Here is a 17796-nt window from a genome sequence, read left to right on the forward strand (position 1 = left end):
CGCTCAAAGCATCCTGATTGTTTTGTAACGACTTCAGCATTACGTGATTTTGAATGATACTGTGAACAACATTCAGGATTGCTCTTCCATCAAGTTACAATCCTTGCCTATTATTTAAAAAAACGGTACAGTTCTTGGCGAAGGAGTGATTGAAAATGCTAGACACCGACATGTATGCCTTTTTATTCGCTTCTCGCTAAGGAAACTAGGCAAAAGTGTAATAAAGTCACGTTGAGAAGTAATCAATAATGAGAGTCGCACTCGTCTTTTTTTTTTCGCCCTTTTATAATCAACGCACTGAATTTGTTTCTCTTCTTTAGCAGGTAGCATTAACTAAAACACTTTATAACATAACGTGAGTCATGTCATAGTTGCTTGGAAAACGCTATTAAAGGACGGTGCGATTTGACTAGCGCGGCCCACTGTGCTTTCCTCAATGGCATTGTAGTTTTTCCACGGCGTTGTTTGGTTGACTTATATCTTTTTAGTGAGGTAAAAATATCAGGCTACGCTGTATCTTCACCTACAAGCCTGATAGTACGAGCACGGGAAATGGCGAGGACACGCAGCTATATACGTGGAATTACGAACTGCCAACCAAGGGTGCGGAAGCACTTGCTGAAAATAAATTATTCATTCTTTCTGTCCCTTTCTGAAGCGAATTAGGCATATATTTATTATGAAACGCCTTTCTAACAGATGTCTTCTAGTGGATAGTGATCAATCAAAAACGAAAAAAATTAAGCGGTGACCATGGTATTGGCATACATTAAAGATGAGTTAACTAAACCAATTTTTGGTCCACATTGTGGTTTGAAAAATTTTCCTTGTTCAAGCTTCTCTACAGGTGCCTCCTGTCATACAATGAGCGTAAGTGTGAGGGCGTCCTTCTAGGCAGCGACTACATGACAATGCTTTTGCTTTATTGGGCACGCTGAACACTTCTAATAAATATTAATGAGCATAGGAGTGAAATGCATCAGTAGTGGAAGTCCTGTCGTGTCAACTTTGCGCTAGAGCACTCAGGAAGCTGTAGTGACGATCAAACGTACATTTTCAGAGAACTTCTTTTGAATTCCACAACGAGTTCAGCCAAGTACGAAAAGGTTGTTTCTTTTCCAAGGCGTCAATGATACGTGGCCATATCGAACCCACATTCAATATTTTCTTTAAACCAACTATAAAACTTATGCCGGGGACTTCCCGGGTGACACTCACGTTTCACTTCGAGATAGGCGTCCACAGAATCATTGCCCTTGTAGCATGGCGAAATGTCGAAGCCATGCAAATCAATGAGTTCCGGCGGGTTTTTGAACGAGTCGTAGAAATGGTAGCTTAACCGGGTACCCTCGTTGAGGGGCAGAGAGCTCTCGCTGTCGCTCGGAACCTTCGAAGCAAAGACACAAACGCATTGAATCAATCGTCTCAAAAAGTAGGGTGAAACCAATTTCTTTTATTTTTTTAGCAATACGCGAATCACAAATTTTCATATTATTTAAGATTGCACTTTTATAAGCTATGGTCCACAAGGGTTATCACGCACGTGACGGGACCGCACAAAGCAAAGTTCGTGAGGGTGAGACTGAGATATGTGGCTTCACCTGGAAGATTGCTTGCTATAAAAATTGTTGTGGTTAGGTAAAATGAAAACCTAACTACTGCAGCGCGTAATCTAGATAGCGACTGCCTGCTTCAAATACATTCATCAAAGCACACATTTTTCTCCAGGTAAATGCATGACAATACAAACTTTAGTTTTGTATTTTCTGCAAGCCTTTGTTCGGTGTATATTGCAGTAACTATTTCGCGTATGACAGCGCAAGCAACCCTTGTTACTTAACCCAACATACTACAAAAATGTAGTGCACAAAACCTAGGCTAAATGGTACATAAGTATATTTTGAGGGACTGTTAGATTTAAAACTTTGGAATGAGCCTGAACATACGAATACCGACAAAAACAATAATACATAAATGTTATTTTCCTATTATGCTTACAGAAACACATAGAAATAATTGACTTTTCAGTATTTTGAAAGAATCAATTTTCGCTTTTCTTCAATAGCATTGGTGGAAACAAGAAAAAAGCACAGCATGAAAATACTTTATGCTTTGTACTGATGATGGTGATGCCCTTTAGCTCAGCTTGCCGAAAGTTTACATATTTAATTGCTTGCTGCCATGCGGGCTGAATAACAATGATTAGAAAAAATATTTTCATTGATGCATCATTCCTTACTTATTTTCAGTTGAAAGGAAACAACATGGTTTGTCTAACAACACACCTATATCAAAGCTGTGTTTTTCTGTCTACGCCACAACTAATATTCGAATCCCATCTCATAGGCTTGGCTAATTTATGTGCACATAAATGAACAACAACACCTGTACCACGCAATGACAATAAACAGTTTTGTATAGATGTTTGCGCAGATCAGGTTTCTAAGTATCAATCGCACGTTAGTTTGCCTACAGTCCGAACTATTAGGCATTCAGGAAGATGTTTAGGTCGCCCATACGAAGAAAAGTGATGCTTAAGCAAATATAGTTAGGGAACAGTAACATTTCACTGTCTACCCGTCGACGGTAAAATATTACGACAGCCCGGGCTTACACATACACCTTAGAAATTTTCAGGCGCTGAGAGCATTTCTATGCATCATTCTGTCCTAACTGATGTAGTTACTGTGTGCGCCACTTGAAGCTGAGAGGGAAAGTTAATACTACAAATGTCATTACAATTTTACTCTTGTGTGTTGTGCAAGATGAGCGCAAGGAGGGCCACTTACACAAAACAGATGAAAACACTGTGACGGCGTGCGTGGGCTTGATTGATGGGTGCTATAAAATTGCAATCAACTTGCTCCACACCAAGTCGTTACTTTCTTTCCACGTACCGCTTTAGAACACTGCTATTGCTTGGTCAAAATGTGCTGTCTGTTGGGAAATCTTTAAAAGTTGCATGCCGAAATTTTTCGCTCATATAAGGACCTCAAACAGAGTTAGCTCTGCATCGTGCTTATGTTCGGGCCGCCAACGGCTATAATGCTGCGGGACTTGCAACATATACAGCTAGCTCTCTTCGTAGCCAGCATAAGCACAAAGCCTTCGAATAGGCAATATGATGAACATATCTCGCGGGAAACTGAAATGTGATTGATAATTTGGGGCACTGATTTAATGCACTCACCTGAAGCACCGTGATATCAAGGCTGACCATATACGTGTTGCCAGATGAACGCTTTCCCTCTTCCCCTTTCTGATGATAGGAAAAAAAAGATGATTCTAATTGTTAACGTTAATAACAAATGGTCTGACCCTACAAATGATACTGGTTATACCCAACGCAAAGACAACGGTGGAATGTACAGCATTGATGTGATGGCCTACTCTCGCAAGTTCAGCTTATGCTTCAAGCAGCTGTCGGCATAAGGACCCAGGCGCCTGTATTGTATGGAACCTAATGCCATGCAAAATGCACATTTTTATGGTGTGCTGTGGTATTTCTGAAGCCTTCGGAATTTCTCGGGACAAATGACCTCATTATCACAAACTACTTCACAGTTCAGATGAAGTTTTAACTGGAATGTTACCTTTGCGACAGTTGTCACACCTTACGTCTTATGGCAAAACCGAATGCCTAAGGTTAGTTTGCGTAAGTGTAGTGCCCATTCAAAATGCATGGTAATAACGTACTTACGAAAAGTGTGCGAAATGACGGTGCAGCATGAAGTTGTGTTCTGCATTAATAGCAAATATAGTACAGAATGTAGACATGTGGTTTTGCAAAAGGGCAAGACGCTTGGTCCTTCCTGCGCTTTTCAACGATCATCTACGTTTACATTGTATAGGGCATCAATATTGTTTCAGTTCAGTTCTATTTAATAATATTCATTCATAACACAAATATTCATGGCTAATAGTATGCAGACAAGAGTCCTAAAGTCGAGTGACTGCAGTGGGACCCTGCAGCGGGATATTGTATCCTGTTAGCGAGGTTACTAATGTATACAATGGTGTGGTGACGAACTGTTAAGTACGTTTCTTAATGATAAGAGCGCTAATTGAAATATCATACATGCGATTATGTTATGTAAGGATATCTTTCTGTTGATCTTATTGCTCCTTGCCAATTATCGATAACAAACAGCGTCCCCTGGAGATAACGCTTTGCCACTCAGGCTACTGACAAAGCGCAAAAAAAGAAAGTGCCAGCATAAAACAACTACGTTATCCCACAAATGAGGTTGCAATGAACATGTGAAACAGGTTTTCTTACTTTATCTTTTTTTTCCTCCTATAGAGATTGCATGAGAGGAGAATCCGGCATGCATTGAGATGGGCCATACATTAGAAACATTATATATAACAACTAGGGAAAAGACACTTGCACTTAAGACCATGATTCTCTGTGTTTTCTTGTTTAGTGCTACCACTGCGATATTCCCGCAGAACGGAACGCAATTACGCTGTAAGATGTCAGAGATCATGAGAAGGAAGGTAGAAAGAAAGGGAGGGAGGGACGGAGGGAGGAAGGAAGGAAGGAAGGAAGGAAGGAGGAAGATAGGAAGGAAGGAAGGAAGGAAGGAAGGAAGGAAGGAAGGAAGGAAGAGCAATATTTTTTACTAATCCGGTGAGTTATCCGAGGTATGAAACAAAAATAATTTCTACATGTCATCAGCTGGCTCAAGTTTATGTGATTTCAAATGTTGCTATATCGCCAACGCAAATACGTGCACACGAGACTACCAGTATCGACATAGGATACCGGTGGCTGTATTATTTCCCAAGAAACATTGAAAAGTTTGTAAATGGTCGATGTCTGTTGGCAAGTATGTATCTAGAACAGCTTACGGGAACGACGAAACACCATTCCCACAGCGTGGAAAAGCCGTTAGACTCGGGCGGCCAGTCCGTGCGCAACACTTCCCATAAATGGCACGGAATTCCCCGTTTCACTGTCTGAAACAAGATGAACGTCTCTTTATGGTGGCGATATATCACAGCCTCTTTGTGTCATCAGCACAAAACACCTCAGCCCAATGGCCTAGTGAGTGATACAAAGCCTTCACATGCATTTTTTGTTTTATACTGAAAAAAAAAATAACAGGACGACGTATTGAGAAGAGACAGTGCAGGAGGACACACTGAGCCAGAAGTAAGGAGCTGGTTTTAAAGTTCAACGATTCTAGAAATTTTTCGTAGCTTTCTTTCAATATGGCTTCAATGTTCCAGTGGGCAGGTGAACAATAGAGTGCATCAAGAATAGCATTTAGATGCGACTGTTTATTCTATTTTTAAAATGAATTTCACAACAATAACATCTCCAAGTTCATAACAACATAAATAGGAGTTTACGCACAAAGTTCATAAAGCTTTAGGGACATCACAAAGCATCAAACTTTACATGCGTGAACTACTTTATTTATACATTCTCGGTGCAGTGTAACGTCTTATCAACCATAGGCTGCCTTGCCACGAAGAAAGCCTTAGAAATCCCATTTAATTGGTCATGTCTATTTCAAGGTATACAATGGTCGCTGCATATATAAGCAATGCATGCACACGCACACTAGGTGATAATGCTCATGAACTGCCAAGAGAGAATATATAGAGGGAATGTATTTCAACATGTCAGCTTCGCTTTAACTGCTCACCAGAGAAGCCTTGTCGATCTACCCTATATTTTGTTTCTTTTATTATAACTATGCTTCACAACACGTTGACCTTCTGTATTATAGTGGCGGTACAATACGAAGACAAGAAAGGTGACTTGACGAGTGTCTGCAGTATGGAAGTGCTATGCTGTGAATAAATACTTGTCTGGGACAGTGCACATAACTTCATACTTCTTCACACTACTGCATGTAATAGATGCTGTAGGGCGACTGGGGCTTCGCAAACGCTACGTCAGTATGTAAAATAAAGGTGATGATTGCGCTCATATTGGTGTACCAGCCATTATTACGCTGATGTAACAAGGACGGAACACGCTGTAAACGAAATTGCGACCATTCCTTAGTCCTTCATTAGAGGTGTTTCAGAAACCTGGATGTTTAAAGCACCCTTGACGCATGATGCATAACTTGAAGAGATAAAATGATATGCAGTATATTTATTATTGGTAGGCTATAGGACTCAGTGTTATCGGTGCACAGGAGACAAATCTATCAACGACCTATTACCGCAGCCGTATTGTGCAACTGGAAACTTCTACTAACGGACACAATTAGCTATAGTTAGCTGTTCTAAATAACTGAAATATTTGAGTTATGTTTTGAAGAAAACATGCTCATATGGTAAAAATAAATCAGCTGCGCTACTGTGAAACCTAAGAACGTGCTTAGCAAATGCACCCAGCTATTCCAGGTCGTAAACTTCCCACTCCTCCGTTTAACGAAATCTCGATGAAGTCAATGTTTCAAGTAAGCATGTAGGGTCTCCCCGACTTCATTATAATTTTAAGGAGATTTGTAAACTCCGAGAGAGAGAGAATAAGGATGATAGAAAGGCAGGCAGGTTAACCATGGCTGAGCCCGGTAGGCTACCTTGCATTGTCGAAGGTGAGAGAAGGAGGGAAAGTTCATTAGAAAGAGAGTAGAGAAAAGTCCCTGATGCCGTTGACATAACTGCAGTTCTGTGCTTAATATCACAGATCGTGTGTCACACCCATCTCTTAATCAAATGAGCACATTCATTGAATTACGTAACTGCTGCATGCACCCAAAATCTTGCTGATGGTGAAGCCATGATGGTGCCGCTTGCAGCCTCAAGCAGCAGACTTCTGAAGACTTGGGAGAGCTGGAGTGATGGTGTCAAGCAGTTGAAACACGCTTCGATCTGTTGGTGTCTGCATGTTGCTCAGAAGCACGCGTAAAGCACTGAGCAGGGTGCTTAGTACGAATGAGTGGTTCTTGAGAAGAGGAAAAAGGCACCTACATTCCGTCTGCCTCTTGGGCGACACGGCAAAGTGCCTTGTAGGGTAGGGGGGAGGAGGGATAAAAATAATAGTGGAAAAATATAGATAAGAAGTGTGACAGACAAGCGACCGGAAAAGGAGATACGAAAGTTGGGGGCTGGCCGAAGAAGTTCGAGGACGGGGCATTACACGGCGAGAGCTGTATAGAGTCAAAAGGTCGCAGAGGGCGATCCAGTCAGCGAGAGCTACGCCGTCACCGAAGATCACGGGTGGCACAACCATTCAGCTTGAAATCCACCGAGCGACTCCGACCATGCCGATAACTTGTACGTCTTCGTCGGTCAGGTATCGATGAAGTGTTCCTGATGAAGTGTTCCGTCAAGTATTGATGAAGTGGCCAAGCTTCACCTGCATTGCTGGTACAGAGGCACCACTGTCCTTTGAGACTGCTGCGTTCAGACTGGGCAGCAATAATGAATCGTCAGCTCCACTGCTAGCAGAAGTGCCTTTCTTCTCAGAACCGACAGCGCTTGGCCCGAGTGGAAAAGGTTGAGGTGGTTTTGGGCGTGCTTCGCGAGGCAGCGAGGTTTTAGAAGCTTTGGTGCAGCGCCGGCGGCGGAATCGTCGTCGTGTAATGAATCCAGCTGCTTCTCGGTGTGAGATGTCATTTCTGGCCCTTTTCTTCAGCATTGCTTGCTCACTTCTAATGAGAGGACAGTCCTTTGAAGAGGCATCATGTGGCCTATTGCAATTTGAGCCTTTCAGTATCGTGTCCTGGCACGTGTCTGTGTTGTGACGCATAATGCATCGGGAACAGACGATAGATTTACAACTCAGCGTGTGACATACGCGCTGCATGTGTCTGCAGTTTATGAAGTTCCTGCTCATTAGCTTGGATACGTGCCGTGTGCAGACAGTTGCGTCGCGTTGTTCTTCCCTTCAGCCGTAGCTGCCCAAGCGCCGAAAAAGGAAAAAGTGCGTGCTCTGCGAGACGGTGGTTCTATCTCTCGCACGACGCAAGAGTCGATTCTGAATGTTTCTGAAGAAACTTGGCAATTTAAAAGCGAACATTGCTATTAGTTCATGGTTGTTTTTCTCATTTTTAATATTTTAAAACTCGTTCGTTTATTTGTACTGAATTTTGAGCATTGCTAGCATTGTTTCACACCTGTATCGATCACTTGACTTGGAGCGTAACCACGTCGCGTGAAGTGCATGGAAAGCCATAGGCTTAATGTGCAACGCACTTAGAAGGTTTTATTTTTTGTACAAGCTTATGCTATTCAGATGTTTCAAGACCTACTTTTGCCAGTATTCTTCTAGGTGGGAAGCAGCTCTTCGACTAGACTGTGTAACAATGTCCCTCCGTACACCCTCCCTGCGCATGCTCGCATCTTGTGTCTCCTGCTGCATGCTCGCGTCTCGTGCCGGCCCAGCATACACCCGTAGAATTGTCACTCTCCACACCCTTTCTAGCCTCACAAGGCTGACGCAGGCAGCGTCCGCTAGCAAAAAACATACCGCTTGCGCTGCACAACCGTTCTGTGGCCACCCCGTATATGCTGATGCCATGGTCTGGCACTGAATCGAGCGTTCGGAATTCAGTCAAGGTCGTCTTCACTTGGATTTAGCTTGATAAGTGCCAGCGCCGCCAGTGTAGGCGTTAGCGCTCGCTGCTTCGCATGTACACATCGTTCCCTTTAGCGAGAGATGGTCCGAGCTTTAACGAAAGCCCGTAAAATATGAAAAATAAAATTTAGTGCACTGTACAATATTTAGTGCAATATTTTGTGCAAATTTAGTGCAATATTTTGAGGCGCGCATACGTAAAAAAGCGTGATGAGGAAATAAAGTGCAAATAAAACATAATAAAAAATATCATTGGTGAATAGTTATGACTCGTGTTCACTTTGTTGTAACGTCTATTCATTATTGTTTGCACATGGTGCAGAGCATAAATTCTGATGTGACGTTAAATTAAAGATTATTGTGTATTTTTGTTAGGTATCTTTTGATAATATAAATATATACAGATATAAGCAGTAGCTATACAAATGAATCAATAAATCAATAAACATCGTGTAAGAGAGAATAAGTTCACCAACCTGTTTCTTGTATGTCAGTTTTATGTTGTCATTATCACCACTGAAAATTGTAGCTGGTGTCATGTGCTTGATCAAACTTGGATCGGTGATCATTTGCACGTCAAACTTCAGGTCAAGTATGCTTTTTACCTTGCAACGTATGTTTTTCTTCTGAGTAATCTGATAGATTGCATCTGGAATATTGCGAAAGTTGTTACAAAGGTTCAGTTATTTGAAATTACGTGTTGTTTACTGTTTAATTGTACTGTTAAAAGCCATGACACACATCTACTTTATATTTATTTTATGCACTTGTCAATGTTTTACGCCACACATACAGTTTGTGAATATGAAACTCTCTACCTTTACCACAGCCTCGGAAAGTGAAATTTAAGCGATGTAAACGAATCATTCGTTCAAAATGAGGCCAAATAATAATAACTTTTGGATTATAACGTCCCAAAACCTCCATATTTTTTATGAGAGATGCCGTAGTAGAGGGTTCCTCAAATATCAAAAACCTGGGGTACTTCAACGTGTACCTAAACCTACGCACTCGGGCCTCAAACATTTTAGCCTCCATTGAAAATGCGGCCGCCATGGCCGGAATTCGAACCCGCGACCTGTGGGTCAGCAGCCAAGTGCCTTAGCCGCCGGCTGCTAGACCTGCGCGGCGAGTTCAAAATGAGGCCATACGATTAGAAGTGTCTCCTATATGGATTTACGCCTATTTCGCCAGCGCCGCGCGTAGGTTTAGGGAAGGTCTCCGTCACCGGATTTGTAGATTATGTTTCAAGGGACTCAAGATACCGGCGTTATTTCCAGTCAGCTCCCTCCCAACAATACCAGCATTCATCCAGTGAATGTCATGTTGTGTCACCAGTGCATTGGGCGTAACTTTATTCTCTTTCTATTTATTCTTAGACTGGCGTAGGCGCTGTGTAAAGGGGTTGGTATCCCCTTTATGAAGACAGTCGCCGACTGCTCAGGGGATACACGACCCCTGAAGAGGCTTCCTTCGGTAGATCGCCCTTCTCGCTTACAAGCGCTCGCCCTAACTTGCGCAAGTACACAGCGTGGTAGCGGCATAGTACGTGTTATAAGGTCTTACTGATTCTTAGCCAATAAGGAACAGGAGTGCGTTTCGGTTTTCTGACGCTCGCAGTGTGCAAACGAACGATGTCACCCCCCCCCCCCCGTCTCCCCCACTAATGAACGCTGGCGGGTAACCGCACTTCGAAATACCCTGCCGAACTGTCTTCGCCTCAGCGGTCAGATCTCCGGGATTTGTGCATAAGTGACTAGCAAGGACTAACAAGGAGGTGACCGCTGACCCTTTTTGAGTGCCAGGATGGATAGACCCACGTTCAGGTACCTGCCAGATTGTGCGCTTTCTTCTTAAAACACAGAAAGATAGCGTTCCATTGTTCCTTTGAACGAGGCCATTAAAAAAAGGTAGGCTCTGGTCAGTTTCCAATTTACGGGGAAATGAATGGAGTTCGGCAGATTTCTTAAACATGTGGTGGATGCTTCTAAAGCAGAGCGCTTGATGACCATAGAAATTGATCACCCTCCCTCGTTCTACGCGTAGCGCTTGCGTAACGTGCTATAAACTGCATAGGATTGTCGATAATAATGAGAACGGAGAACAATGCAAGAGAAAGTATCGATTTGTTATTAGAAGTAGTCGTAAGCTGTGTATTCATGCTATCAGAAGCTGCACGCTTATATTAAATATCTTTTTCAGATACATACAACATTCCAGAGCTGAAAACGCTTGTTTTAACATTAATAACAATGGAAATAAAGAGGTGTACCCATGATCATGCTAAAAGTTACCCCCACTTCTGTGTTTTTAGTTGCAAGAGGAAAAAAAGGGCGACCTCAGAAATGGGGGAAGTAATGCAACGAGCAACGACATAGTTCTTTTTTGTTTTTTTACCACAACACGGGAAAGGTGGCCTTGTTGAAAAGGAAAAGAAATAAACGCGTGTTGTTCAACATAATGACTATACTGTCTGATTTGAATGGGTTAAAAATTTAATGCACTATTGACGTTTACATACGCTGTTGTTCTTTTACGTATCACCATTACATACCGAAAATGTCCCACAAATTTTCATATTCTATGCTTGGCCAATCTTCCTGGTTGCGTGAGAGTCATGTTAGAGGCATCATCATCATCACCATCACAATCATCATCATCATACTTATCATCCCTACCATTATAATCATCATGCTCTGTCATCATCACGACTGCCGGTATAGTTTGTTCTCTGATCAATATTTTCTATGGAGGACGTTAGATAACGCCGCAATCTAAAAGTTATCTTTTTCAGTGCCACCTACCTTCATTTCCAGATACAATAAGCGCTCGTTTCCGGCGAGAAACAGTGCCGTTTGAGGGCTCGTAATCAATTCTGTACAACATACGGTCTAGATTGACCCAAACCTGTAATAACAATGTTTAAAGGTAATTGATTGACTTTGAAAAATAAAAGAAGGAAAATGTGAGTGCGTCTTTAAAACTGGGATTGCACTCTTTCCCTCGGTTAACAACATGTCCCCATGAAAGACCGAAACTGAATAATGTAGCATACATCACTGTAGTGCGTAGCGCTGTAGTCGGATGACGTCATCTCCACGCGGTAGTTGAATACCTTCAGATCTCGAAGTGGAGGCAGAGAGACGGCTTTTTTGTAACCGCCACAGAAGACACCATCTGGAAGCTGTAGACAATACCATAAGATATCAGGCAATGTTAAATTTAATCAAACCTTTTTACACTACGTTGTTCAATGCGTTCGCAGAATTAAGGCATATGCAAAGAGAGAAAGAAATGAAGGAGACGTGAAGATGTTGAGGAGCTGGGCATACGAGTTGCTACCCTTTGCAGGTGGCAGAAAATTAAACAATAAAAAAACCCAGAGGTAGACAGGGAGCAGGCTCTTATTATCTTCGATTGCTCCCTTCTAACAGTCTTAGACTGTTAAGAAGTGCCAGTGCTTCGGAGAAGTTAATAAGATTCTGCAGCGACAAACGTGTCCTGGTCTTGTACAATAGAAAGTGGTTGTAAAAATATTTGGTTTTCACGTGCTAAGTAGTTCGAAAAAATAAATATATAAGTGCACTCAGGCGACAAATTACCTGCAGAAGGTCATCGTGGATGTGGTCTCCAAAAGCACCGAAATCGAATATGTTAATTTCAATGTCGTCGTCATCTTCACTGTTGGTATATCGTATGTGAACAGACACGGGTGCCTGCATGGTCCCGGTGGTAGATCCCCATGAACGTGCTAAACCATCGTGAAAAAAGTAAAAAAAAAACCATATATGATGTGAGTGAATGCTTCAACCTAAAATTTCTTTGAAAACAATTATTGTTCATGTTAACTACACGTATTGAGAACAGCGCGTTTTCAGAACAGCTCTACTCCCCAGAGACAATTTATTGCTTTTGAAGAGAAAGTGAGCACTAATATAACAATGGCAAAAAATGCGCACAAAAACAAAGCTTTTGGGTTTTTTACGTACGCACGCTACTTTCGGCAGACAGCGTACGTGACTGCAGACGCACAAACGTGCGAGTCCTTTTGTTCACAAAAAGTGTGCACGATTTACTGTTCACGAAACCAACTTTACACAAAACACGTTAACAGTAGCTATTGTGAGGAAAAGACCTTTATGCTTGCTCACAGTTGGTTAGCAGATCTTGCCTAGGGAACAAGTTAAAATTAGGAGCAAGGTTAATTGATATGCACTACAACAAAATTCTTCGAACTTCTTCTGATTTTTCTGAATAAACCTATCAAAACTAGTGATAGGTATGTATTTATAAATGTTCATGACGAGCGTTTTCTTTATTCCCTAATAAAGTGTCGCATCTCTTTTGCAAGGTTTATTGCTATAGATAACATTCATTGTTATCCATGCTTGTTCACGTGTTTCTGAATATTCGAGACTCCAATTTAGCGCTCGTCACCTAGGGGCCACGCCTGGAAACAGCGCTTACAGGCTCATCCTTGAAAAGAGACATGTGACGACGTTGCGCGTGTTGAGATTCGGCTGCATAGTTCATTCCTTTTTGCTATGGCGCACACGTGAGACCTAAGAAGAAGAAAGCGATCTTCACTGAACAGTGCAGTGTGTCGCAATGCGTGGAATCATGGCGGAAAGATGGCAAAGTATTGTCCTATCATTTTCTGACAGATGCAGATGACGCACGATGGAGAACAGCGCAAATCTAAAAACTGACGCATTGGGAAGAAGGTGATGGATACGGTAGTTTGTTCCTAATAATTCGCTCGAGACGGTTTGATTTTTCTTGGGGGGCAGACCATAATTAAGGTTTTCTGCAATAATAATATTATTCGGCCATCGGTTAGCACGCAGTATAGAAGGTTTCAAGATTGCAACCTTTGTACACCATAAATCTTCCGCTCACCTCATTTACCAGCTCCTAACGTCAAAACTGAAAGCCCGTTTTCAAGTTCCTTTTAAGAGTAAGAAATAATTCTCTTTAGTTCTTTATATGAAAAGAACGCCCCGCCGCGGTGGTCTAGTGGCTAAGGTACTCGGCTGCTGACCCACAGGGCGCGGGTTCAAATCCCGGCTGTGGCGGCTGCATTTTTGATGGAGGCGGAAATGTTGTAGGCCCGTGTGCTCAGATTTGGGTGCACGTTAAAGAACCCCAGCTGGTCAAAATTTCCGGAGCCCTCCACTACGGCGTCTCTCATAATCATATCGTGGTTTTGGGGCGTTAAACCCCACAAATCAAAATCATCGAAAAGAACGTGCGCAAATTTAAAGTAAAGCTCTCATAGTTTTTATGTCTCTCAAAATAACATTTATATTTCAATATATTTTGCCAAATAAGGTAAAGGAAGTGTAGAAGACCAGTGGGCTCTCTTTTGAAGCTGTTCTTGACCACCGGTACTATTAGGGCACATTGGCGGACGAAAGCTGATATCATCAAGTGGCTGTGTTTTTAAACAGTTAAAGGGACACCTTAGCATCGTTTATATGAGCAAGCGCTTTAGAAAATTTCTTGCGATACGTGTTTGTATGTTTAGCATATGCTTCTCTTCTGTGCAAGTACGTAATGCTATTCGTTCTCAAACTAAGCAGCTGTATTCCTTTCCCCAGAACGTTTTTGATTTCTCGTGTGTGTATGTACACTCACACAAACGCGTGTGCGTATAGCGTGCGTGTTCATGCGTATATATGCAGCATGTCCGTGCATTCGTAGCGTGTGTAGAGTGCGCGCATATATACGACTTGAATGTAAACTACTGCCGACACGAAGAAGCGAGCGTTTGGAAGCACACGACCTTCTTAATTAGGAACCTAATAACCTGGATCGGTCAATGAAAATAAAAGTGCACTCGTATTACAATCAAAACTGTGATTTGCTTTATCTGAAGTTACACTGGCACACGCATAGCTCCGTTATGTAATCTAGTGAACGGCATGCCTGTTAAGCTTTCTTCGGCCCAAAGGAACTGATTGGGATCCATGCAATCGGCAGCACGAGCCGCAGCGTGGTTATATCGAAAACTGACAGGCCTTGCCTTTAGCAGTGTATGAACGCTGCGCAAAAGTGGTAGAACTTTCTGAAGAGACCCGTAAACATGAGCAAACGCCATCTTAAACCTCGGGCTCGCTATACAGCTTCTTCAACTTGGAGTAAATACGATGCCGTTCACCGAAAAGGTTCGATGTCTGTGCGCACAGCGCGACTATATCCGCTGTTTCGCCAGTGAAATCTATTATCCCGATGAACATGATACGTTCCATGGCCAGCATTCTCTCGTCTTCGATAAAGCAACGTGATCCGACTCCACAATCAAGAAACTTGAGCACAGCGCCAAACTAAACCACAGCGAAGTGCCACGTTGACCCTGTTAGGCGCAGCCCTCTTTGTTTTTCGACCAGTGTTGTCAGGACATGGAGCGTTTTCTGGAGTTGCGAATATTTCAGCATTATAGGTAGTTTATGCGTCTAATTGTAGTTACATATAGTTGTTATATCTAAACATTGTTTTCAGATGGCTGCCACATTTTCTGTATTTGTAAAAATGTAAGTACAGAAGGTTTTCTAGCACTTTTTGAGTACTCTGGTATCGCCTTTTGCAATATTTTTACTATGCAACTGCAACATTATTCTTTGACAAGAAATTTCATTGAAAACTTGATGTTGGAGCTTTTACGTAGAGCACACCACCGCCACGGTGAAACAGTGGTTATGCTGTTCGGCTGCTGACCGGATGGCTACGGGTTCGATCTCGGCTGCAGTGGGTCGCATTTCGGTGGACGGGAAGTCGTAGAAGCCCGTGTACTATGCAATGTCAGGGCACGTAAAAGAACACCAGCTGGACGAAATTTCAGTAGCTTTTCGCTATCGCGTCTCTCATAATCATATCGGGGTTTCACCGGATATTCACTCTAAGAAAAGATTCGATGAAAATGGCCTCTTTTTATCCCTCAACAACAATCATCTATCTTGAATCCCTCACCTTGCATTATTTCGCCACGGGATCAGCCCTGTCAAGTTCCCCAATGACATGCGTCTTATCAGCGTGGTATAGTATTCTTGATGCGATAGTGGCCAGAGCCAAGTTTTCAAGATATGAGGGGGCCAGCAAGCCAGACGACGATGTTGTTGGTGGACGAAATCACCCTTTTCACTCGATGCGCTTTTTACAGAGTTACCATTATTTCACAGATCACTCAGAGCTTAAGCCTAAGACGTTCTTGCTATGGAAGCCAAGCTCCATCACCTGGATTAACGACCGCTTACAGAAAAGAATATCCTGCGACCTCGGCCAGTGGTCTCGCATACGCACAAAGCCACGAAAGATCTCTTGTGCTGCCGGACTTCACAAGCGCTTGTGAAAGAACAGCGTGAGGCCGAGCTGCGTACTCTCGAGCTATCTATCCAACCGTTTCTTACTCTTCTTTTTTTCTCTCTTTTTTCTTTCTATATTCCCCATCCACTCCTCCCAGTGCAGGGTAGCCAACAGAGGTAAGCTTGGTTAACCTCCCTGCCTTTCTTATCTATTTCTCTCGCTGCTAACTACTTGTTCGATGCGATGAGTGTTGATGCTATGCTTGCTTTGTTGGTGTGAAATATGCTCCCAGGAAGGGAAAGTCTTCCTGGAGCTCAGTGTAATAAAATGGCGGGCAAGGTGGTTCTGATTAATGATGAAGGTAAGCGCGGCTAACGAGGCATACGAGAATAGACGACAGAGGACGACGCGCTCAACTGTCGTCCTGCGTATCACGTCATACGGTGTCATCTATTCTTGGGTGCCCTCCTTGTCGCACCTCTCTACAAATTTCGAGCTGCCGGTCGGCTACTGGTCCTCACTAAAATAACGCTTCCGTTAAGTCGGCATCGGTTTCTGGATTTGAGAGCATTCTTCATGAGTATCGGGTGAAGGTCCAATTAGAGTAATGCTACATGGAAGGCCTTTCTCACGTCAAATTATTAACACTTACACCCTTACGCGTGTTGTATACTATGACTTCCTTAGCAACACTCCTGATCTCTTCCTGCTTAAAGTGCTGGATATTGTCTAGAGACAGCACATATTCCACCTCGTTTCCTTGATATTGCCGGTATTTAACCCTTTAGTACCTGAACTTAAACTACCGAAGAAAATAAATATTGTTTTCATTTTTCTGCTTTACAGAGCAACCGGTAAATGATTTATGTAGCAACCGAAAATGCATCTTTAACTCATACATGTATGTCAAGAATTCGCCATATGCCACAGAAGCGAGGACCTTGCAATGCAAATTTACTTCGGAACTACGCAAAATGTCGTGTGCCATGTATTGAGCACGTACACACCAAATAAACAAAATTATTGAATACAGAAATTGCGTCAGCCAGGTGAGAAAAAACGAAGAAGGTAGGGTTCAAGCACGCGCTTCACGTTCTCTGCCACCAGCTACAGAACAATTGGTTCTAGCATAAAATATATAACACAAGGTAGTGCTGGATTTTTCATGCTCAGAGCTACATTCCTATATAGTGAGTATTTGACGGCCAGCATTAAAGGCGTAACGCATTCCGTGGCTCGCCTGCTCGAAGTTTTTTGGTATGTCACGAATTCCCGAGATTAGGCAGTAAGGGGTTAACAGAGACCCGATTAAGTTTGTACTGCCCACATTTGCAGGGCCACATTACGCCCGATATACGAGTCAGAAAATATGGACCGACCCGGAAGGATGTGCTGTCCAATGGTCTCCCACTGAGACACGTGAGTTGGACTACCGCATTTTGATGTATTCTACCAGCCCACTTAAGAACTATCTATTGCTGTATTGTGTTGGCTAACTTATCGCTAATGTTGACGTCTGGTAATGACGTTGGCTGAAGATGGCTTAGTGATGGGCTGTTATACTACCAACGCTGCATCCATTCCTTGATAGGCAGTTTGGCTGATATAGTGATTCAATATCGACGTGATGGCACGGCGTAAACAGAACGACGTCTGAGCGGTCTTCTTCTTAGTCCTCGTTTAGCTTGCACCGTACACTGGTGTCTTAACTCGATGTCAACCGACTGAATAGTTTTTTTTTGGATTTGCTTTGTGGCTAATGGGCTTAACAACATTTTTCGAAAATTTATGAATTTATACTTAAGAGCACGCCACCATGTCACAGCTCTCTCACACACACGCACACACACACACACACACACACACACACACACACACGCACACACACACACACGCACACACGCACACACACACACACACACACACACACACACACACACACACAC

At 42.7% G+C, this 17796-nt stretch overlaps 1 protein-coding gene across 5 annotated transcripts in view; it reads right to left on the minus strand.

The window, feature by feature from the left end:
* Positions 1–17796, minus strand: part of LOC119172824 (uncharacterized) — a 203846-nt gene that overhangs the window by 13221 nt on the left and 172829 nt on the right. For 4 of the 5 annotated variants that reach the window (XM_075884481.1, XM_075884480.1, XM_075884477.1 and 1 more), the window contains 7 exons: positions 12151–12299; positions 11604–11732; positions 11353–11455; positions 9025–9197; positions 4855–4962; positions 3191–3259; positions 1219–1387 (listed from right to left, as the gene is read on the minus strand). In XM_075884481.1, the coding sequence (XP_075740596.1) occupies positions 1219–1387; positions 3191–3259; positions 4855–4962; positions 9025–9197; positions 11353–11455; positions 11604–11732; positions 12151–12299 (900 nt within the window). The remainder of the gene's footprint in view (positions 1–1218; positions 1388–3190; positions 3260–4854; positions 4963–9024; positions 9198–11352; positions 11456–11603; positions 11733–12150; positions 12300–17796) is intronic. The other variant, XM_075884479.1, reaches the window with a different exon arrangement.

The sequence above is a fragment of the Rhipicephalus microplus genome, unplaced genomic scaffold (genome assembly GCF_043290135.1).
Source record: "Rhipicephalus microplus isolate Deutch F79 unplaced genomic scaffold, USDA_Rmic scaffold_32, whole genome shotgun sequence".
NCBI lineage: Eukaryota > Metazoa > Arthropoda > Arachnida > Ixodida > Ixodidae > Rhipicephalus > Rhipicephalus microplus.